Source organism: Chiloscyllium plagiosum, unplaced genomic scaffold (assembly GCF_037043375.1).
Source record: "Chiloscyllium plagiosum isolate Xiang-an unplaced genomic scaffold, Cpla_swu_hap1 HiC_scaffold_3, whole genome shotgun sequence".
NCBI lineage: Eukaryota > Metazoa > Chordata > Chondrichthyes > Orectolobiformes > Hemiscylliidae > Chiloscyllium > Chiloscyllium plagiosum.
The window spans coordinates 141,136,470-141,161,142 of NW_028270141.1; the positions used below are offsets into that span (position 1 = coordinate 141,136,470).

Below are 24,673 nucleotides of genomic sequence, written 5' to 3' on the forward strand. Positions count from 1 at the left end.
TTGTGTGTGGACTGATTTAAATCTGAGTGCTCTACCTGAGTATGGTGAGGCAGATTTCAGAAGTGAATTACATTTATTTGGGAAGGGGGTAGAGTTAGAGCGGCTCTTCTGAGCAGACAGACTTGACCAGCTAAATTACAGTCTTTGTGCTGTTATAATTCCATGGTTCTGTAAGTATTTGGAGTCAATTTAACTTTGTAGAATGCAAACTAGTATCTATTATGGGACTTGTATTATCTTTGAGACAATTCAGTGTACATTTATTGTTATGTAAGGGGTAAGAATAATCTTGAGTGCAGTTGTACTATGAAGCACATAGCAGTTTATATTTTAGTAATTATTCAGTAGGAAAGCAAACAACAGTACTGAGGTAACCTGAAAGCGCAGCAGCTGAGATTTATTTTCAGAGCATGGATGAATTGAGTTACTCTGTTTCATTTTACACCAGACCCAAGAAAACAAGTGCTATGGGTTAGTGACATCTCAGCACTTAAAAGAAATTCATATTTTTTCTGATTTGTATTATATTAAGCTGAAGCATTTTCATGGTCTTCCACCCTTCAGTGATTCCATGGCTATCTTATTGAATTTTAGATAACACTTTGAATGAAGATGGTTCAAGAACTCATTCTACGTTAGCAGTCCGAGACAAAGTTCTGACAAAGTCAACATTTCACAAAGAGACTGTGATGTTAGAACTGCCATCATCTGATCATGTTAGACTACAGTACAATCATGCAGGTACCACACCTCATGCACTCGATGATTTAAATGCCACAGAATTACCTTCTTATCAAAATTCATTCATTGTGACAAAGAAGCCTGAACATGCTGTTTCTAACTTATCGAATGAAGCCAGTTATGAATTAAAATACAGCACATCTAGCGAAGACCTTGGCTCTCACAATGTGAAGTTTGTAGATGCTGAAATGGTTGGCAAATCTCCAAGTGCAGTCTGTGAAAATAAATGTATTACCAGTGACTATGAAAATCAGGTTCCAGTGCAAACTGATAAACTTCAAAGGGTAAAGCGTTATATCAGCATTAACTGTGAAAAAAGGTTGTCATTTACACATCCAAGAAATCAAACCAGTGAAGATGAATTTCATAGTAATTCAACTCTTGATTGCTTGGTTGGGCGAATAGCTAATAAAGTGCCTCATGCGTCCAATAAAACAGAGAACACCGTGTGTGACAAATCTTTGATTCCTCCGAGAGGTGTAAAAAATGGGGTTCAGCTTTTTGAAGGCCAAAGAAGTACAGCAATAGATGCTGAAAGCAACACTGCAAAAAATCATACTGAACTTAAAATTAGATATGAAGACTTTCAAGCAACCCAAAGAGAGAGAACTGTAATTGATCAGCATGAGGCACAGTATACATTCTTCCCTAGCGTAGTACTTCCTAACTGTCTGAAATGTCCAGAAAAAATGTTCAACAGGCCCTCGAAACTTCAAAAACAAGATGATCGCAGGTTAAAGCTCAAGTTGAGTAAAAAGAGATCAATTGGTATCCAGCTGACCGAAAATTCAACAATTACAAAGGGAACAAGTGCCCAATCCACAGAACTGAATTCTTGTAGCAATAGGGTACTGCAAAATGAAATACCTCTAGGTCACAATACAGTGAAATCTTTAGGTAATGGATTTTCTTTAGACTCCCAAATCTTTAAGGATGGATCTCCTGAAAATAGTCTAGGACAGTCACTTCGATTGGCGTCCAGTAAGTATACACTCCGAACAAAGCGGAAAGTAAGCTATGAAACTGAAGATAGCGAGCATGGTCAATGCTCAGAAACCTTCAAGATCAGTCCAGCTCGGTCAGAATGTTCAAAAGTCAATGATAACAGTATAGATCATTCTCAGCGATCACGTAAAAGAAGAAGGCTTAATAAGAAAGAACCTCCTGTAATTATAAAATATATTATTATTAACCGATTCAAGGGTAGAAAAAATATGCTAGTTAAGATAGGAAAAGTGGATTCAAATGAGGACCACGTTCTTCTCGATGAAGATAAACTGCAAAAATATCACAAAATTTCACCTTTAAAAGACTGGTGGCCGAAGGTCACTGAACCTCCTGTTGTTGTCAAACCTTTGCTATCAATACCTACACCAAAAAGAGGGAAAAAAGCAAAAGTTCAGTCGAGCTTAAAGAAAAGAACTGGAAGATTTAAAAAACTACAAAGAAAGGAAAAACTGAATATTGCTAACCAAGCTCAAGGGAAAAGAAGTGTGTTTACTATAAAAAAAGTAGAATTTTCACCACTTTCTCCTCCTTCGCCCTGCTACAGTGCTGAAGCTGATGACTGTTCAATAGAATATAAAGATGTTATGTACAAACTCGGCTTTATGTCGGAGAGAATGCCAAGTCCTTCTAAACTATCACCGCCTCGTTGCTGGTCACCAAGTGAAATGCAAGGGAATGGAATGCTATCAGTTGTGTCAACAGAAGATGTGCTGATAAGAGAGAGTGACCCCTCTGCTTTAAATAATTCTAATTATTTGTTGCAAGGCAGTAGAAATCGTGGAAAAAAGCAATGTTTGAAATCCAGGAAAAAATCTCCCTCTAACGTTGGTGCTACAGCTAAAAGGATGAAAGGACCCCAAAAAGTTAAGCAAGTGGCAGTTGGTGAAAAAGATGAACAGAAGGTAAAGCAGCGCAAGAAAACCAGAAAAAGATGGACCCGGAAACCAAAAAATGTAGTTCCATATCTTGCTGCGAAGCAAGGAACTTTGCAAAGTTCAGAATCAAATGAGCAAGAGGTAAGCTCTGAGCCTGTCAACACAGAACCGAATTCCTCCTGTAAAGAACAATCAATTGGAAGGTTTTGTGGAAATTTTGAAAATGTGCTTGCTGTAGAATCCGATCCCATTTCCAAGACTGATGAGCAACCCAACATTCCTCTTAGCCTCTGTTCGACAGGGCATCTTCCTTCAACACAGCCTTATTCTGAAGAAATCCAAGGTGATTCTGGGGGCTACTATTGTTCGTTGCTGGAAGTTGATGACAGCACAAATTTGCACGATTTCCCTTATCCGCCAGGTGAACAAGTCTCAGATACACTGTCTCAGTTGGCAACGTGTTCTCAGTCCCAGTTGCATTCTAGTCTTCCTTTCAGTCTCAGTAAAACAAGTCCTTCTTGTGTTCAGCCTGAGTCTATTTACATGTTGGATAACAAGGCTCAAATAACTGAGAATTTTCAATTATCGATGGACACTAACCTTGAACCACAGACAACACTGGCTGTTCCTCAGAATCAGCGGTGTTTTGGTCAGTTAACAGCCTCTTCCACAGTTCAACATCATCCACAGTCTTTACAGTACTCCCACTTGCCAGTTCATTCAACCGAAGACATGTTTAGGATACAGAGGAACAATTCATCGCAGCCGAGGTCACAGATTATGTACCAAATAAAGGTTGATGGTGGTCAGCATATTTCTGAAACTAGAGAGATTCAAAATGGAGAGAATGCACAAACACTTAAATCTCACCAGAAATCTACATTATCTCAGTCAGAGCTTGAGGTTGATGGCAAAGTAAATCATTCATTTCAACAATTCCAGCAATCCAAAGCTCACCAGCAATCCAAAGCTCACCAGCAATCAAAATCTGCTCTACTTATTTCTGAGGTAAATCAACAATCAGCATATTCACAAGGAAATAATGGTATGGATTTACCTCACAGGATTTCTCCAGTCGAAAATGAAAAGGATGGTCATTGTCTTAATTTTATTTCATGTAGCCAGACTAAGTTAGTGAAAAAGGTTGTGGAAGGGGAACAAGAAACCACCAACATTTTAGATATATCTGACTTCACCCCTCCCAGAATAAAGCAGAGGTCAGTGTCTGAAACCTTCTTGGACACAAATATTGCACCCCACTCTCAGAAATCTGAACACTGTCCTAGAATGGATAGCCAAGCCCCTTTTAGTGGTACTCAGTCTAGTCTCACTGTTTTGCGCGAATTACTACAGAAAAGGCAACAAAAAACACAAGAAGGCAATGTTCAAGCTCCTTCACCAAAAGCTGTGTTTCACAGAAGTGTTTCTTGCCCAAATGAGCAAAATGATTTCAATAAAAATTCTGCTGGCACAGACTTTTCTGGTCTTCTCTCTGTTGCTCATTCAAAGTCCCAAAAGGATGCTGCTTCTAAAAAAATGAAAAACGCAAGAAGTGCAAATATTGTGCAGAAGAAAACCAAAACCTCAAAAAGAGTGCCACCCAAGAAATCTCAAACTTCTCAATCCAATTGTCCTTTTTCTGATGACAACCCTGTTTTCCATTCCGACGCAGGGTTTGATAGTTACAGTTTTGACAGCTTATCACCAGAACTTCCTCCGTCTTACAATTTTGATATCAATACTGTTGGACAAACCAGGTATTGCACTGTATATTCTGGCTGCCAATTCATGCCAGCTGCTGAGCAAAATCTGCCTCAAAAATTTTTGAGTGATGTCCAGGAATCTGTTCCAGCCCAGGCAGTAATAGAAACTTGTGGATACAAGTCCCAAAGCAGTAAAGTGCAGCACTCTGACCAAATACATCAGCCATCAACCAATGTTGAGTGGGCTAGATCTGGCTCAGTCAGCCCTGATCTGTTTGAAAAGTCCTTTTTAGACAGTGAAGAGAAGTTGAAACAATTAAATAAAAGCTTTGACATGCCAGTTCAAAGTGTTCTGTCAAACTCTTCTGAATCATCCAGCACCCATTTGTCTGGAATGTCTATTGTTGAGATGAAGGATCAGACTTCCAATCGTTGCCATGATCCTTTGGAGAATGGAACTTCCTGCAGCCCAATAAAGTCATCTAGTAGTCAACTAATGCTATTAGATGAAGGAAGTGGAAGAGAATGTGACCGATCTGATGTGTGTTTGTCTGCCCTTTCGACTGGTTCGAGTCCAAATGGAGCTATAGGATTTGTTGGTGATGACATGGCAGCAATAAGCTGTGAAGATCCAGAGCTTTGTGCTTCTAAATATAGTAATGGTTCACCAGCAACGTCTCATAGTTCTCCAGCATCCGTCAATTCACCATTACAAACCAAACATAGCTGTTATATTAGCCGCACGTCAGGTGCTCACATTCTAAAGCCTTTAATGTCACCACCAAGCCGAGAGGAAATCGTGGCAACGCTGTATGATCATAATCTGGCAGAAATTGTCTACCAAGAACCATTCTGCAGCGATCCTTCAGATGCTCCAGAAAAGCCCAGGTGAGATGGTTACTGCCTCTCTCACTGTTTAAAATTGTGGAAGTGTGAATTTATCTAAAGTCCTATTTTGACGTCAAATATATGATGCTACACAATGATAACATTAAAAAGTTGTTTGATATATTCTGACTTGTACATCGTTTAAGTTATGATATACCGACTGTTATGCAAGTTAATTTTTTTCTTTTTACAGAAAGGTTGGCCTACTGACTCAGAATCTAAATATCATCAAGAGAAACTTTCTCTGTATCACCTCCAAAAATTAACTTATTCTTTAGCTTAGATTAGATTACTTACAGTGTGGAAACAGGCCATTCGGCTCAACAAGTCCACACCGACCCGCCGAAGCGCAACCCACCCAGACCCATTCCCCTCTGTTTACCCCTTCACCTAACGCTACAGACAATTTAGCATAGCCAATTCACCTAACCTGCACATTTTTGGACTGTGGGAGGAAACCGGAGCACACGAAGGAAACCCACGCACACACTGGGAGAATGATTTACTAGCATTTATGAAGTCTTTAAGCAAGCTTCAATTTTCTACTCATTTTAGGCAATAGATCTCCTGTTGTAGTAAACATTTACTGTACTTTTACTTCAGCAGTTTTATAAATTTCTGAACAAATTGATTTTAGAGAGTAGATTAGAATCATAGAAGACCATTTGGTCCATTTGAATGTGTTGGTTTCTGCAGCAGTTTTAGTGAGGGAACTCCCTGCCCTTTGTGAATAAGCCTGCATTATTTTCTCTTCAGTGGCTTATCCATTTCCCTTTGAAAATCTGAAATGTCTGCCTTAACCTCCACCTTGAGCAATGCTTCCAGATTGAAACCATTCACTATGGTTACCTTCCATTGTATTAAGGTCCTTGGCCTCCTCCATCACCAGACCATGGCAACACGACGCCTGGAGGAAGAGCGCCTCATCTTCCGCCTAGGAACCCTCCAGCCACAGGGGTTGAATGCGGATTTCTCCAGCTTCCTCATTTTCCCCTCCCCCCATCTCAGACTCAGCACCGCCTTCTTGACCTGCAATCTTCTTCCTGACCCCTCCGCCCCCAACCCCTCTCTGGCCTATCACCCTCACCTTAACCTCCTTCCACCTATTGCATTCCCAACACCCCTCCCCCAAGTCCCTCCTCCCTACCTTTTATCTTAGCCTGCTTGGCACACCCTCCTCATTCCTGAAGAAGGGCTTATGCCCAAACGTCAATTATCCTTCTCCTTGGATGCTGCCTGACCTGCTGCGCTTTTCCAGCAACACATTTTTAAGCTCTGATCTCCAGCATCTGCAGTCCTCACTTTCTCCTACCTTCCATTGTAGTTTTTTTTGATAGTCACCTTAAATATTTTACTCTGGTTCCTGACTCTTCCATCCACAGGAACAATTGCTGTCCATTTACTCTGTCCAGATCCCTTGTGAACTTGAGCATCTCTTTCAAATCTCTCTTAAACCTTTTTTTAAGGAGATTAGCCCCAGTGTCTCCAATCTATCCTTCATAAATGGAGTCCCTTATCAATCATTCAGTGGTTAGCACTGCTGCCTCACAGCACAGAGACTCCGGTTCAATTCCACCCTTGGGCAACTGTCTGATTGGGTTTCCTCTGGGTGCTCTGGTTTCTTCCCACAGTTCAAAGATGTACAGGTTAGGTGGATTTGTCATGCTAAATTGCCCATCGTGTCCAGGGATGTGCAGGTTAGGTGGAATAGCCATGGGACTACAGGGTTACACGATAGGGTAAAGGGTGCATCTGGATGGGATGCTCTTTGGTGTGGACTTGATGGGCTGAATGACCTGCTTCCGGGTTGTAGGGATTCTATGATTATGTTGGAACCATTTTGTAGACTTTGCACCTTCTTGCTAATGTGCAGTATTGTAAATAAATGCAACACAGTCAGCTCTTCCATAACATGATGGTTACATTCTTGTATAACCGAGTGTAAGAGAAAATTTGTGCTTTAGAAACAGCACTTAAAGCGTTGGTGATGTAATCTTGTTATAGCCAACAGACTTTTTAGGAGTTCCCACTTTAGAAACAACATCCCCAATTTATCAATCATGTTAGTGAATTTGTGTTGACGAAATGCACGTCATAGCAGAACAACCTATACTCCAATGCTGATCTCTCTTTTTGCTCTTCAACTTAAAAAGAAACCGGGGGATTTAGTTTGACATAGTATGCTCTAAACCTATCCCAAATACAGCTAGAACACTTGACATTTACTTGAAAGTATGGAAAACAGCCTAGCTATGTCCTGTTGCCACACAGGGTAATCCAAACCAACCAACCATCCCATCAGAGTACTCTCTCAATCATCAGTAAAAATGATGGTGTCATCAACAGTGATGACAAGAAGCATTTGCTTAGCAATAATTTGTTCAATTCACGCAGTTTAGATCCCACCAGGGCCACTCAGCCCCTGACCTCATTGCAGCCATGGTTCACACTTGGACAACAGATCTGAATTCCAGAGGTGAGATGAACCAAGACTACATTTGACGAAGTGTAACAGCAAGGAACCCTAGCAAAACTAGTGTTTAAGGGAATCAGGAGTGGTAGTTGGAGTCATGTGTGGCACAGAGGAAGATGGTTGAACTTGATGAGTTTTCTGAAGTCCATGACATCTCTGCAAGTGTTTTACAGGGTAATGTCCTACCATTTTAGCATTTGCCATTGACCTCCCTCCATTATAAGGTCAGAAGTGGGGATGTTCACCAGTGATGGCACAATGGTCAGCACGATTCATGACAACTCAGCACTGAGGCAGTCCATGTCCAAAGCACAGCAAGACTTGAATAATATCAGGCTTGGGTTGACAAATGACAAGTAACATTCTTATCATACGTGACATAGTTTATAATAGCAGGGAGTTCATATTGAAGCTATACAGTATGTTGGTCAGGCCACAGCTGGAGTACTGTGCAGTTCTGGTTACCACACTAAAGGAAAGATGTGATTGCACTGGAGGATTTGCAAAGGAGGTTCACCAGGATGTTGCCTGGATGGAACATTTCATTAATTGAGATGCTTTGTAATCTCAGGTTGTTTTCTTTGGAGCAGAGACTGTGGACCTGATAGAGCTGTTTAAGATTGAGGGACATGGACAGGGTCCGTAGAAAGCAGCTGTTCCCCTAGTTGAAGAGTGCACAACATGGAGGCATAATTTTGAAGTGAAAGGCAGGAGGAGGTCAAGGTGGGAAATCTCTCTTCTTTTAGAAGTTACTTGGGTGAGCAATTGAAATGTCGTAGTGTTCAAAGCTGTGGATCTAGTGGTGGGGGTGCACTACGGTAGTGCTGTAAGTCGTAATATATTTTGGTGATACAGATTCAGGGGCTCGAAAGATCTTTGCTGTATTGTATTGTTTTATGACAAGTGCCAGCAAATGAATGTCTCTGACAAGAAGAACCTCTCACCATTGCCCCATGATATTCAATTGCATACCATCACTGAATCCCTTGCTGTCAACATCCTGAGGCATACTACTGACAAAGTGAACTGAACTAACTATACATGAATGCTGTAACGACGAGCAGATCAGATGCTAGGAATATGACAATGAGTAACTCACCACCTGACTCCCCAAAGCCTGTCCACCATCTACAGGACTTTCTGGATGAATGCAACTCCAAATTCATTTGTGAAGCTTGACACTATCTTGGACAAAGCAGTCTACTTGATTGGCATTACATCCACAAATATTTACTCAATCTACTGTCAACATTTAGTAGCATCAGTGTATGCCATTCTAAAAGATTTACTGCAGAAATTCACCAAGGCTCCTTAGACAGCACTTTCCAAACTCTCAATCATTTGTATCCACAAAGACAAGGGCAGCAGATACATAGGAACTCCTCCATTTTTCAAGTTCGCCTCCAAGCCATTCAGCGTACTGACTGGGGAATATGTCAGCTTTTCTTTAGCGTTACTGGGTTAGATCTGCAGCGCTTTCCCTTGTTATATTGTGGGTCCATCTGAGGAAAATGGACTGCCGTAGTTCAGGCAGACATTGCTCAACACCTTCGGGTAACAAGAGATGGGCAATAATCACTAACCCAGCCAGTGATACCTATCGTGAATAAGTGAATTTTTGTTTTCAAACTAAGTCTGAGTGCTCCAAACTTCTTTCTGATACTGCTCACTCTAGTCCATTAAGTGGTAGGCTAGCATAGGGATACAAATGCTTGCAGATCTTTCAGAACTTCTAGCAAGTGTCACTGGGGCTCGCTATGCCTCTCCAAACAGATTTTGTGTAATTTTAGTTTTCTATTGTGCTTCAATGTGTAGTTGGTCACTCAACAGGGACATGGAATAAATTCTGCTTTCCTAAATGGAATTGTTTCTTCTAATTTTCAAGAATAAACATATTTAACCCATCAAGCATAACTTGCTTACACTGTAAAGAAATACAAGTTGTATTTGAATGTAACATTGTAAATAATGAAGATCCAAGTAATGCCGCAAGTGTAGTTTGCCTCAATAATCCCTATTCCCTGATTCTAAATCCCTATTTGGAAATACCACAAATTCAATATTATTGCTACAGCGTAATGTAACCTTTAGAGAGACGCAAGTAAGCAGTATCATTAAGTCTATTCATAAAGGCTGCTGCTTAGCAAAAAGACAAAACCCCAGTCTGCATATGCCAATATTTAGGTAACTAACTGCAGGGAACAGTTTCTTTCTATTGGATTGGCAGTTTTGAGATTGAGAAAAGGAAATCCTAATCTGGCATTGGCCTTTTTTTTTAACGACAGATCATTTTGAAATAGAAGTGGTAATTTGTTTCTTTTAATGTATTCAGCAATCCAGGCAAGTGTCTTGATGCAGTAACAATGCTATTTACTATCGGAGCCAGAAAATTTGAAATCTTTTTGGTGTATTCATAGCTTTTTAAAATTTTGAGTCACTATGTATGAATGTTTCTTTGGACTCGGTCTTGTTCTCCTAAATTTATGGATCAAACAATTTTCCTATTAAAGGAACATGTGCATATGTGCTATATGACCATTGAAGGCAGTGATTATGTACAAATCCTTCCCTTTGCTTGGATGCCTCAGCGAGAGAGAGAAGCTGGTTATATGGATAGAACATGAGGGGAAGGGTAAGATTGAGGTAGCTGGGAAAATTAGATGGGAGTCCCCACTTCTATTTACTGGTGTCCAGAAAATTTCTCCCCAGTTCAATGGGGAATTGGGAAGGACATTCCATACACAGGTCGCAGGATGTCAGTTAAGCTTTTATAGAGCTAGATGGTCAATTATTTCTAATCCCATCTGGATTTGGTGGGGTTGAGAAATGAACGGTCTCCCCCACCATCTGAAATTATTTAGAAGGCTGTGGGTGTGTATGTGTGTGCATGTTCGTTTTCCACTGTGCAACATATTCCATAGATGTCCAGATGAGTGTAATTAAACAATGCTTATCTTATTGATTGGAATTGTGAAGGTAAGCATCTGATGAACCCAAATACAACGGGAATGGTGTTTCTAAATTTTTTTTTCCCCCTTCAATAATAGGGAGATAGGAGGACGGGTTTTGATAGTTGAAACCAGGTTGCCCACTGACTTACCGGAGTTTGATGGAGATTTTTCATTGGAAGGACTGCAGTTCTGGAAGACAGCCTTATCAGCGATGACGCAAAATGCTCGACCTGGCTCTCCTGCTTTTACGGGGAGCAGACATATTACTGGTCAAAAAATAAGGATTGGTCTAGGAACTTCTGAAGACCGGAAGATTGTAATCCTGCCTTGTAAAAGTCCACCTGGTTTACAACGAGTGCAATTGTGGCTTCAGGCGAAAAGAGAATATGAGAACTCGAAGAAACGTTCAAAAAATCAGCTTGGTCTAACACAGAATGCCAACCAGAATCAGTGCTTGCAGATTTCACAAGAACATGAGGCTTCTCCAGCTGGAGAGTTAGCAATAGCAATTCCTGCTGATCCTGACCAAGAGCAAGGTGGAGGACATGTCCAGTTGAGTGAACCTGCTGCCTCTCCTGAAACATTGCAGCTAAAAAGTCCAGAACAGGACAGCCTGAAACCTCAGTCTCCAACAGGCCAATTAACAAAAGGAATGAAGCCATTTGAAGATGATGATTACTATCGCACGTACAGTTCACCTGATTCACCACTGCTGTCTCCATGGCAGCAGCCAGCTTCTCCTAACGCAGGACAGTGGGAACCAAATCAAGATGGAGACATGAGTAGGCCAACACTGGCCTTCAGCACTGAGATTGCAGTAGAGGACTGCCCATCACCAAACAACAACAGTGTGCCTTCAGGTGCTCCACAGGTTGATAAAAATCAACTGGCAAGATCGCCCCTTCAGTCTAAAACAAAAGCTGCTGAAAATTCTGCATCAGTTCTGCATAGTACCCCTGTCTCCCACAAGGTTAGAAATGATGGAATTCCAGATGCGCTTTACTGTACTCCTATACAAATGGGTAGGTATTCATTTCTGAATTTTTAACTAGTACAAAAAAATACATATTTCTGTAATTGTTTCATTGGAATCTGATTTCATGTATATTTCATAAGATTATAAGATATAGGAGCAAAATTAGGTCAATCAGCCCATGTCTGCTCCACCATTTTAATCATGGCTGCTATGTTTCTCAATCCCAGTCCGTTGCCTTCTCCCCATGACCCTTGATACCCTTTAAATATCAAGAATCTAGCTATCTCATGATCTGGCCTGCACAAACCTCTGTGGCAATGAGTTCCGCAGAATCACCACCATCTGGCTGAACAAATTCCTCCTCCTGTCAGTTCTAAAGAGTTGTCCCATCGCTCTGGGGCTGTGTCCATGGATCCTATTTGTGGGAAGATCATCTCCACATCCACTCTATCCAGATGCCTTCATACTCTGTTTCGATGAGAATTTCCCCTCCCTCCCCCCCCCCGCATCTTTAAACTCCCATCAAGTGCAGGCCCAGTGTCCTCTATCGCTCCTAATAATGACAATCCCTTCATCCCTGGGATCATTCATGTGAACCTCCTCTGGGCCCCCTCCAACGAGAGCACATTATTCCTTAGATCCGGGGCCCAAAACTGCTCTCAATATTCCACATGCAGTCTCAGCAGAACCTAAAACAGCATCAGCAGTTATGTGACTGCTGTTGTATTCCTAGCTCCCTCAAAATGAATGCCAACACTGAAGTTGCCTTCCTAACTACCAAGTTAACCTGCATGTTAACCTTTTAAGAGAATTGAGTAGGACTTCTAAGTCCCTGTCTGTTTCAAATTTCCAAAGCCTTTTGCCATTTGGAACACTCCTCAATTCTTTCTACCAAAGTGCGTAACCTCGTACTTTCCCACATGGTATTCCATCTGTCACTTCAGCGTCCACTTTCAGAGCCTATTAAAGTCTTTCCACTCCATTAGTACAACCTGCCCCTCCACCTACCTTTTCTGTCATCTGAAAATGTAGCAACAATGCCGTTCATTCCTTCATCCAGATGGTTAACTTATAATGTGAATAGTTGTGATCCCAACACTGACCCCTGCAGAACAACACTAGTCTCCAACTGCCACCCTGAAAAAAACATCTTTATCCCACACTCTCTCTTCTGCTCGTAATCCAATCCATTTTCTGTGCCAGGACCTTGCCCTTAACATCATGATCTCTGTTCTAGTAGCATCCTGTGTGACACCTTTGTCAAATGCCTTCTGAAAATTCAATTAGGGTAAGTGCAATGTCTCTCCTTTGTATAACCTGCTTGTACTCCAGGACTTCCTAGATGGCCTTCTACTTTGCGAACAGTTGTTTCCCCTCCCCTGTGATCAACAATGCCCTAAGCGGCATCTCCTCCATTTCCCACTCCTCCAGCCCCAAATCTCCTCTCCTAACCCCCCCCACTCAAAACAAAACCACAATGACGATAGAATCCCCTGGTTCTCACATTCCACCCTTCTAATCTCCAAATACAGCACATCATCCTCTGCCATTTCCACCATCTGCAGTCTGACCCCACCACCAAAATGATATTTCCCTCCCCATCTCCATCCACTTTCTGCAGGGACCATTCCCTCCGTGACTCCTTTGTTAGGTTCACACTCTCCTCCACACCTGGCATCTTTTCCCTGTGGCAGCAGGAAGTGTAAAGCCTGCCTTGACACCTCCCCACTTATCTCCGTCCAATGCCCCAAAGAATCATTCAAAGTCCAGCAGAGTTTCATTTGCATTTCCTGATTATTGCATCTGTTGCTCCTGATGTGGTCCCCTCTACATCAGAGAGATTGAGTGCAACTCAGGGACTGGTTCAGGGAATATCTATGATCCATATCCTCCAATCAACCCCACCTTCCAGTTGCCAGCTGTTTTCAACTCGCCCTCCCCCTCCTTTGACTGCATGTCCATCCTGAGCTGCCTCCACTGTCAAACAAAGGTCACAAGCAAACTAGATGAAGAACATGTCATCTTCTGTCTCCGGCAGCCTACAATCACACGGCCTTAACATAAAATTCACCAGCTTCCAAATCTCTCCATTTTCCCCCCCCTCCACCCCCCCAATGTCATCCCAGGTCCAGCCTTCCCTCCTTGCCCTGCCCCCTTGACCTGATCTAATTTGTCCATCTTCTTTCCCACCTATCTGCTCCACCCTCCCACTGACAATCACAATCACCTCAGGCCTGCGTCCACCTATCGCCATCCCCCAGCCCCACCTCCTCCCTCTATTTATTTTTCAGCCCCCTTCCCCCTCCCCAGTCCTAATGAAAAGTTCTGACCTGAAATGTCAACTCCCCTGATCCTCTGCTGCTTGACCTGCTGTGTTTTTTCCAGCTCCATTCTTCATTGACTCTGACTTGCCAGCATCTGCAGTCCTTAAAATACTGAAAGCTAAATGCAGTGATTTAAGGCGCAAAGGATTTTTTTGAAATGAAATTATGCCAAAATTATCTTTATCCACCAGAAACTGGAGTTGTGAAGTCGAGATTTCGGATACCAATTTACATAGGCTAAGGATGATAAAGCAGTGTTTTCCTTTCAAAACGTGTGCAGGCAAAAGAAAATGCAATATGTTAACCTTTTAAATTCCAGTTTTTGTTTTTTAAGGACCATGCAATCTCATTGTCTTGTCTCTTTTCATCATATTGTAACTGAACATGGAGATGTACAGCATGGAATCAGACCCTTCAGTCTAACTTGTCCGTGCCGACCAGATTTCCTAAGTTAGTCTAGTTGCATTTTCCAATATTTGGCTCGTATCCCTCTTAAACCTTTCTATTCATATACCCATCCAGATGCCTTTTAAATGCTGTAATTGCCCCAGCCTCATTTCATACACGCATCATCCTCTGCATAAAAACGTTGCCTCTTCAGTCCCTTTTCAACCCTTCCCCTCACTTTAAACCTATGCTGTCTAGCTTTGGACTCCCTACCCTGGGAAAAAGACCTTAGCTATTCACCCTATCCATGCCAGTCATGATTTTATAAACCCCTCAGTCTCCAGGGGAGAAAAGCCCCAGCCTATTCAGCCTCTCCCTATAGCTCAAACCTTCCAACTCCAGCAACATCCTTGTAAATCTTTTTTGAATTCTTTCAAGTTTAACAACATCTTTCCGATAGTAGGAAGACCAGAATTAAGCACAGTATTCCAAAAGTGGTCTAAGCAATTTCCTGTACTGATGCAGCGTGATATCCCAACTCCCATATTCAATCCACTGACCAATAAAGGCAAGCATACCAAATACTTCTTTCAGTACCCTGTCGACCTGCAACTCTCCCTTCAAGGAATTTATGCCCGCTGAAGTTCTTTTGCTCAGCAACACTCACCAAGACCTTACCATTAAGTGTATAAGTCCTGCCCTTATTTTGCCTTTCCAAAATGCAGCACCTCACATTTATCTAAATTAAACTCCTCCTGACGCTCCTCGGCCCATTTGATCAGAGTTGTGCTCTGACATAACATTCACTGTCCTCTACAAATCATTTATAGGTTAAAGTAAATTTCTGGACAGTTATCTGCCAACTCCACTCGATTTGTTGCAGCTTTAAGTGAGGTATTGGTCATTACTTTCAAATTGTTATTGCCAAATACTTTATCTTTGGGTTCAGAAGGCTGTTAAGTCTTCATACGCTTTCTCTCACGTTGAACTCCTTACTGCCACTGCCTATAGAAACCTGATTTATTCAGTTACTGTGTGGTTGAGACTGGATCATTGTTGTTTTATTCATGTACAAGACTTGTTAACTTGCCCAATTTCCTGTGACCACAGAATGGAAGATGGTGGTGTATTTTTGCTGTGCATAGTCTTAACAGAACATAAGTCGTTCTTCCATTAGAGAGAGATGACTGGTGATGGTTTAGCCTGAGGGTCACGTCTGTTGGGTTTAAAGCTGACAGAATTCAAATTCAATTAATGAAATCTGGAAGTGAAATCTAATCTCGGTAGCAATGAACATCATAACTAACGTTCATTATTGCAAAAATCCATCTTGTTCCCGAGGAAGGAATTTGCCGTTTTTACTTGGTCTGGCCTTTGGAGGCTGAGGGGTGACCTTATAGAATATTATAAAATCATGAGGGACATGGATAGACAAGGTCATTTCCCTGTGGCAGGGGAGTCCAGAACTAGAGGGCATAGGTTTAGGGTAAGAAGGGACCTAACGGGCAACGTTTTCATGCAGAGGCTGGTGCGAGTTAGAATGAGCTATCAGAGGAAGTGGTGGAGGCTGGTACAGTTTCAACATTTGAAAGGGATCTGGATGAGTATACAAATAGGAAGGGTTCCGAGGGAAATGGGCCAAGTGCTGGCAGATAGGACTAGAGTAGTTCAGGATGTTTGGTCGGCATAGACAAGTTGGACCAAAGGGCCTGTTTCCATGCTGTATATCTCTGATGTGTGGTTTCCAATCCACAACATTATGAATGATTTGAAATCCCTTCAAATATAGCCAAGCAGCAGTTAGAGTAGGGCAACAAATACTGACCTTGTCAGCTGTACAAACATTTCATGAAAGAATAACCGAGAACTCCACTCTGAGGAAACATGAGGCTACTTTATGCTCTCTGTACTATTTTGAATCAGCGCCAGGAAGGTGTCAACAAAGTACTTTCTCATCTGCCCTCCATCCCTGCCTGAACTGCTTTTCGACAAAGCTGACTTGTGAATGAAACTGTCTTGTTAATGTAGTTGAAACTGCTCATTTTCTGGATGACATTATGCAAAGAAACATACAAATTTGGATTATATTGTGCCATTCGACACAATGAGACCATTCTACCTGTTCAGTACAATCATAGCTGATTTTTATTTGTTTGAAATTCTACATTCCCCTCTATCCCCAAAGCCCTCAATTCCCTGACCTAACAAAAAAAAATTATCTAGCTTTTGCCTTAAAAATATCCAATGACTTTGCCTCTATCTCTTTCAGAGGCATTGTTTCAAAGCCTTGAGAAAAAGAAAATGAATCCTCATCAAAACAGTTCAGTTTGAATATACTTTAACCAAGTCACCCCTCACTCTTTTAAACTCCAGAGCAGTAAAAACACAATCCACCAAACCTTTACTCATGGGCAGCTCACTCATTCCAGATATCAACCTTTTCTGAACTGTTTCTAGTGCACTTGCATCCTTCCTTATAGAAGGAGACCAAAACTGAGCATTTGCGATGGAATCTTACCAATTCACTCTGTAACTGAAGCAAACCTCCTGAGATTCAGATTCTTTCTTAACAAAAGATGACACTCCTTTACCCTCCTTGATTACTTGCTTACCTAAATGCTGACATTTTGTGAATTATACAGTGGAATAACTAAATCCCTCTGCACTTCAATTCTGCAGTCATTCTCCCTGTATGTTTTATTTTTCCTGCCAAGTGAACATCTTCACATTTTCCCTACATTATACTCCATTTGCCTGACTCCTGCCCATTTACTCAATCTATTCAAATCTGCAACCACCTTAGGTCTTCTCTACAACACACTTTCCTAGCTCTTTGTCATCTGCAAATTTAAGAGCCAAGTCATTGACATAATGTAAAATGGTGAGGCCTCAGTAGACACTCCTGTAGGATTCCACTGATCACATCAAACAAAGGTCCATGTTCTGCCAGTTAGCTAGCCAGCCAGTCTTCTCTCTCTGCTAAGACTTTACATTACTTAAACCATGTGCTTCTACTTGGCACAATAGCCATTGTTTGGGGCACCTTCTCAAATGCATTTTTGGAAATCCAAGTCGAGTACATAAGTAGGCTCCACTTTTTCCACAGTACGTTACTGTTTAGAAATCCCAATAAATTGATTTAAGCATGATTTGCCTTTCACAGATCTGTACTAACTCTGTCCAATTACCTTGAATTTTTCCCAAGTGCCCAGCTATAACCTCTTTTAAAGATCTGATTCTAACTCTTTTCCCATAACCAACGCAAAGCTAATTGACTCATTTATTTTGTTTCTGTCATTTTTGAAAAAAATGTGGAATAGACTTAGAGATGTACAGCACGGAAACTTCATGCTGACCAGATATCCCAACCCAATCTAGTCCCACCTGCCAGCATCCGGCCCATATCCCTCCAAGCCCTTCCTATTCATATGCCCATCTAGATGCCTTTTAAATGTTGTAATTGTACCAGCCTCCACCACCACCTCTGGCAGCTCATTCCATACACGTACCACCCTCTGTATGAAAAGGTTTCCCCTTAGGTCACTTTTATATCTTTCCCCTCTCACCCTAAACCTATGCTCTCTAGTTCTGGACTCCCCCATCCCAGGGAAAAGACTTTGTCTATTTATCTTATCCATGCCCCTCATGATTATATAAACTTCAAGGCCACCCCTCCACCTCCCACGCTCCAGGGAAAACAGCCCCAGCCTATTAAACCTCTCCCTATAGCTCAAATCCTCCAACCCTGGCAACATCCTTGTAAATCTTTTCTGAATCCTTTTCAAGTTTCACAACATCTTTATGATAGGATAGAGACAAAATTGCACACAACATTGCAACAGTGGCCTAACCAATGTCCTGTACAGCTGCAACATGACCTCCCAACTCCTGTACTCAATGCTCTGACCAATAAAGGAAAGCATACCAAATGCCGCCTTCACTATACTATCTACCTGCAACTCCACTTTCAAGGAGCTATGAACCTGCACTCCAAGGTCTCTTTGTTCAGGAAAAACTCCATAGGGCCTTACCATTAAGTGTACAAGTCCTGCAAGGATTTGCTTTCCCAAAATGCAGCACCTCTCATTTATCTGAATTAAACTCCATCTGCCACTTCTCAGCCCATTGGCCCAGCTGATCAAGATCCTGTTGTAATCTGAGGTAACCCTCTTCGCTGCCCACTACACCTCCAATTTTGTTATCATCATCTGCAAACTTACTCACTATACCTCTTATGCTCACATCCAAATCATTTCTATAAATGATAAAAAGTAGAGGGCCCAGCACTGATCCTTGTGGCACTCCACTGGTCACAGGCCTCCAGTTTGAAAAACAACTCTCCACCACCACACTGTCTTCTACCTTTGAGCCAATTCTGTATCCAAATGGCGAGTTCTCCCTGTAATCCATGAGATCTAACCTTGCTCATCAGTGTCCCATGCAGAACCTTGTCAAATGCGTTACTGAAGTCCATATAGAGCACGTCCACCAATCTGCCCTCATCAAACCTCTTTGATACTTCAAAAACTCAATCAAGTTTGTGAGACATGATTTTTCCAAGACTTGTTCAAAGGAAGGCTTCAAAAAAGTAAAGGGAAATACGCGGGATGGTGGCCACTACTCCTTCTGTATTCTTTTGGTGATCCAGTATTTTTAGCTTGATAGTTGCTAAATTATATCTGTAGTTAGTGATATACTTAGTTTAAAAAAAATTATAAAAACCTATCAACATATTTCTATGTCTAGACACAGCTAGATATAGCAAATAAGTTGCACTCGCACCTTTTTATAATTGATATACAAAAATGCATTGTACTGAATATGCCTGGGAGCATTTGAGCCATACAAAGCATGAAGGTCAGTGGTGTTGCAGCATTAGGGATGTTGTAATTTTTTTTAGCATCATGGGTGTTGGTGCAAGGTTTATTGGGATTTCACCTTTGACTTGATAGCTGCTCCTCATTTATTTATCTTGATAGGTTTGAAGGCCAACAAATCCCCAGGGGTCAATAATCTACAGCCCAGACTATTTAAGGAAGTAGTTTTAGAAATAGTAGATGCATTGGTGGTCATCTTTCAGTAGGCCTTCTAGGAGAGTTCCTATGGTTTGGAAAGTTGTTAACATCACTATTTTAAAAAAAGAAGGAAGACAGGAAACAAGGAATTATAGACTGGTTAGCCTAACATATGGTAGTGGGGAAAATACTAATCTGTTATAAATACTTTAATAGCTGACCACTTGGAAAGTAGTTACAGAATTGGGCAACATCAGCATGGATTTATGAAATGAAAATTATGCTTGACAAATCTACTGGAATGTTTTGAGGATGTAACTTGGGGAGTTGATCGGGAGAGTAAGTAGATGTGGTTTACTTGCACTTTCAGAGGTCTTTCGGTAAGGTCTCACAAATTAAGATTAGCATGCAAAGTGTATGGGGGTGGGAATATTTAAATATGGATAGGGTATGTGATAGGCAGACAGGAAGTGAAGAGTAGGAATAATCTGATCATTTTGAGTGGCAGCAGGGACTGTTGGGTTACTGCAGAGATCAGTGTTTGGACCACAGCAATTCACAATGTTTATTAATATGCACGAGGGAACTACATATGATATCTAAGTTTGCAGATGCTAAAAAGCTGGGTGGGGGGCTGAATTGCAAGGAGGGCGCAGTAATGCTTCAGTGTAATTTTGACAAGTTGAATGCGAATAGAGGGGTGAAGTATGTTGTGAATAAATGGGATGTTACCCACTTTGTAGCAAGAACAAGAATGCAGGTTATCTGAATAGTGGAAGACACAATGGGACCTGGGTGGTGCTGTACACCAGTTGCAGAAAGTAGCAGCCTGTGAAAAAGGCACAGGGTATGTTGACCTTTTATAGTGTGAGCATTTAAGAACAGGAATGCCCTATTGCAATTGTACAGGTCTTGGTGAGATTGCACCTCGTGAATTGTGTGTAGTTTAGAGTCTCCATTCCAGAGAGAGGTTGTTCTGGCTAAGAAAGGACTGAATTGCTTAGGGTAACCTTCACTGGAGTTTTGAAAAGTGAAGGAGAACCTCGTAGAAACATATAAAATTCTAACAGGACTAAACAGCATAAATGTAAAAAGGATGTTGCCAGTGACCAGGGAGTCCAGAACTAGGGCGGGCACACTCTAAGGTTACAGGATAAACCACTTAGGACCAAGATGAGAAATTTCACGAGGAGAATGATGAGCTTGTGGAATTTTCTGCTGAAGAATGCAATTGAGGCCAAAATATTGAATGTTGTTCTTGGAAACCGTCCTTAAAGCTAAAGGGATCAAAAGTTATGGGGAGAAAGCGGGAAAGAACTGTGTAAAATGATCAGCCACAGTCATTTGAATGGTGGAGCCGGCTTGAAGTACCAAATAGCCTACTCCTGCTCTTTTTTTTGGTTTTTGTTTCAGCTACCAAATACTGGTCTTAATCTGTATATTATGCTGTGCTGAACTTTAACAGTTTGGTTTTGTGATTTGCTTTTTGTTTATTATACATATCCTTTTAATCTGTTCAGAGCCCAGGGTTCAGAAGACAAGTCAGAGAAGAGGAAGTAATTCTGATTCCTTGAGGCGAGTACTACTGACCACTCAACTCAAGGTAATATGAAAAATTATGGTTCATTTGCAGTGTTTTTAGGTGTACATGAAATTGTAATTCCTCTTCTTCCCCCCCCCCCCCCCCCCCCCCAAGACATTTGAATTTGCTATACAACTTAAAAGGATTTATTAAACCTGTATATGTCTTAGAATAGTTATTTGTAGTTTGTCATCAGGGTTTGGCAGTTCGGAAAATGGCTAATGTTTATCTAGTACCTGTTGTGAGGAAAGAAAAATAAATAATTTTTTTCACGGAATTTTGGAGATAAACATTTCCAATGTAGCACACCAAAATGACCAGACATTTACTACATTATGGAAAGCTAAATTAAGTAATCACTATCTTCTCTTGCCGAGGGCTAACTTAAAATTAGTGATCTCTAAAGTAGGAAATCAAGATGCAGCCATGTTGCTGACAGTCATGTTGCCAAAGCTTTTTATCTTCTTCTGATTTAATGCAACTTCAATAACCTCTCTTTTCAGTAATATTTAACTTCTGTATGGCCAAGCACTGTTTAAATGTCTTATTTTTATTTATAGACTGAACATTGGCTGCCCACATCTTTCACTCAGCTAGAACGTAACATGACCCAATAATTAGCTGACATATTTGATCGATCTTAACTGAATGCTCCAACCTTGAACACTCGCCACTTTTCTTGATCCCAATCTACAGTGAAAATCAGGGAGTGTACTGCAGTTAGGAGCCTATTGCACATTATAGATGTGGAAGTTTTACCTGCTGATTTCTGTTTCTTCCCTTAAGTGGATGTGGTGGGGTAAGTAAACAAAGGCCACAGACCAGGATGGGAAATCACCTCCACTTGGACCTCAGCATTGGGCAGAAGCATCTGTTACTGATTCCTAAGCAGGATAGAAACCATCAGGGATAACTAGGGTAATCTCTTATTGTGGATGATACTGGCATAATTGTTTTTCACCATTCTAAGAGAGACTAAAACTCAATTCAAGTTGTTGCTGAATAATTTGTCTCCTTTCACTCCATATTATTGTCTTGACTTGATTGGTGATAATTTGAATATCCAACAATGTGTTATATTTCTTTGGCACAAGGTCAATTAAACATTAGATATAATTAGCAATTGTTAATATTGGACATAACCTGGAAAGTAAAAACCTCACTGCAGACATAAAATCCATCATATGTTAAACCATTTGTGTAAAACGGATGTTCAGGTAGGTCTTAACAGGCAAAATCTTATGCAGGCACACCATTGTTTGCTCCCAGTGTAGTCATCAGTGCAGATGCTTAATCCCTTCAATTCGAGTCAAACATAGGAGCTCAGCAATCTTGGGGAATAATTTTATCAAATGTTTTTGTAGCATTGATCGATATGAAACTGTTGACTTGCCAAACTTTTTTAAAGGCATTGCAAGGCATAGCCTACAGTCACAGGCCTACAGCATGGAGACTGGTGCATCAAGTCTGCACCGGTCGGGTGAGCAGAGTGAATGTTTGTGTGTACTATTCATGTGCAAGATGTTACTGTAAACTTCATATAAACTTGGTTAATTGTGGTTATGATTTATCTGAACATCTGTATGAACTGAGCAAACATCTTCCTAAACAATGATCATTCTAAAGATTTCTCTTTTTTTAAAGTAACTAGCTCATGGTTTTAATGCTCTGACACTTTGCAGTTCTTTGGAACCACCTTTTTATTGATTACAGTGGTCATTTAATATGTACCAACTAAATGTGTTTTACATCCATCTGCAAGGGGAAAAAACTTGCATCAACGTAACATCTGGAGTTGGGTCACTGCAGATAGGAACAAAATCCCATAAATGCAATGCCATTCTATGCAATTTCTTTAAGGCATCAGGACCACAGACTTGTGCCTGTTAATCAATCTTATGTTAAGGTAATTCAGTATCTTGAATGTCCTATTAGCTGGTAAATATTTAGAGAAACAACTGCAAAGATTGTTATTCTGAAAAAAGCTTTTAGTACTTAAGCTATTTCACAACTGTACGTGACCATGTTTGTGTACTTTTCCAGAACCAGTTTGCCTTTCAGTCTGCTAAGAAAAGCACATCTCAGATAGAAGGACCAACTCTAAACAACACTTACGGCTTCAAAGTCAGCCAACAAAACCTCCAGGAGGCAAAAGCTTTGCATGAGGTATTAAATCTTCAGTGAAATTTAATAAGATAATTATCAAAACAAATCCTGCAAAGTACTGGCTTCATTTCTAGAAGGTTGGACTTGAAATGTTGTGGTAGACCTGTTGTACCTCTGTTGGTACTGTGAACAGTTTTGCTGTCTCTATTATGCAAAGAACAAAGAGGCATTAACAAGTTGCAACCTTGAATGATACCAGAATTGGTATTATACTATCAGGAAAGATTGAACAAATTGGGTTTGTTTTTAGATAAATGTAATAGTTCAAATTTGTTAGAATGGATATAGAGAATGTATTTCCACTTGTACAGTAGATCAGAATGACTGGTTGTAACTAGATAATTACCAAGAGATCCAATTGTGAAATATGACGAAAATTGTTTATCCAGAATCTGGTTAGATTGTGGAACTCCATAATCAGATAAGTACAAGCTGATGCAACAAGCAAAGATGTATTTAAAGATAAACCAGAAATGTACAAGTGTGGAGGAGAGGAAAAGGAAAATATATTGCTGAGCAAATTAAAGGAAGGTTGCTCTAATTTTAATATTGCCTCCCATTGCTATGGAGGTCACCCCCACCCCACCCCCCATCTCCCTTCACCAGCTGAAATATTTCCTCAGCATCAACCTTTTTTTTTTCCAATTACTTTCAATTGCAACTATCTTATTAGATAATTCTTCATTGTAAAATCAAAGGTATGCAAACCAAGTCATGCAGCTTGCTTGCTCTTTCTATTGTTACTATACCTATAGATTTTGGTACCTTCATAAGAATGCAATGTGTCAAAAGGGTTCTGGTCAGTGCTGTGTGTGACTGAAACATGCTTTCCTCAGTTTGTATCCCTACCAATGGGAGAGATAAAAGCGAGCGTAATGGTTGCCGTCGTCATCGTCGTTCTTCTTCATGAACTTCTAGTGATGTTATATGCATGTCAAGATCTATTTGATTTTCCTCCAGTTTTGTTCCTTCACCATTACCCTCATGATTAAGCAAATGCCCTAATTTGCCTTTCTCTAATCAAAAGTGCATAAACTCAGAAACAAAAACAGAAATTATTGGAAAAGCTCAGCAGGTCTGGTGGATTCTGTGGAGAGAAATCAAAGAGAGAGTGCCCCTTCCTAAGACTTCACTCCACAGATGCTGCAGACCTGTTGAGCTTTCCAGCAATTTCTGTTTTTGTTTCTGATTTACAGCATCTGCAGTTCTTTATGGTGTTTGTTTATGGTACATAAACTCAGATTTGCCCACATTGAACTCCACCTGCCACATTTAACCATTCATTTACCTGTGTGCCTTTATAAGCCTCTCCTCCCATTGATGCAGCTTACAAATTTCCTTCATTTAAGTCTTTTTAGTGAAAAGCTCAGTACAGATCGCTGGGCCACTCCATATGTCACATTCATAAATCAGTTCCTTTCATTCCTAATATATCCTACCTCTGAACTTGTATCACAAGTGAATCCAGTTCTATTACTTCTGTTGAACCTTTTTTTGCTTCTGAAAATACAAATAGGCAACATCTGCAGACAGCAAGGCAGTGATCTCTTCAGAAAATTCAATTAGTCAGCTACTGCCTAAATC

The 24,673-nt window shown here is 40.8% G+C and overlaps 1 protein-coding gene across 2 annotated transcripts in view; it reads left to right on the forward strand.

Annotated features, from left to right (window-relative positions):
• rev3l (REV3 like, DNA directed polymerase zeta catalytic subunit) overlaps window positions 1-24,673 on the forward strand; it is a 198,201-nt gene that overhangs the window by 115,354 nt on the left and 58,174 nt on the right. For both annotated transcript variants that reach the window (XM_087983923.1, XM_043687152.2), the window contains 4 exons: window positions 595-5,215; window positions 10,736-11,661; window positions 20,862-20,944; window positions 22,967-23,089. In XM_087983923.1, coding sequence (XP_087840049.1) covers window positions 595-5,215; window positions 10,736-11,661; window positions 20,862-20,944; window positions 22,967-23,089 — 5,753 coding nt within the window. The remainder of the gene's footprint in view (window positions 1-594; window positions 5,216-10,735; window positions 11,662-20,861; window positions 20,945-22,966; window positions 23,090-24,673) is intronic.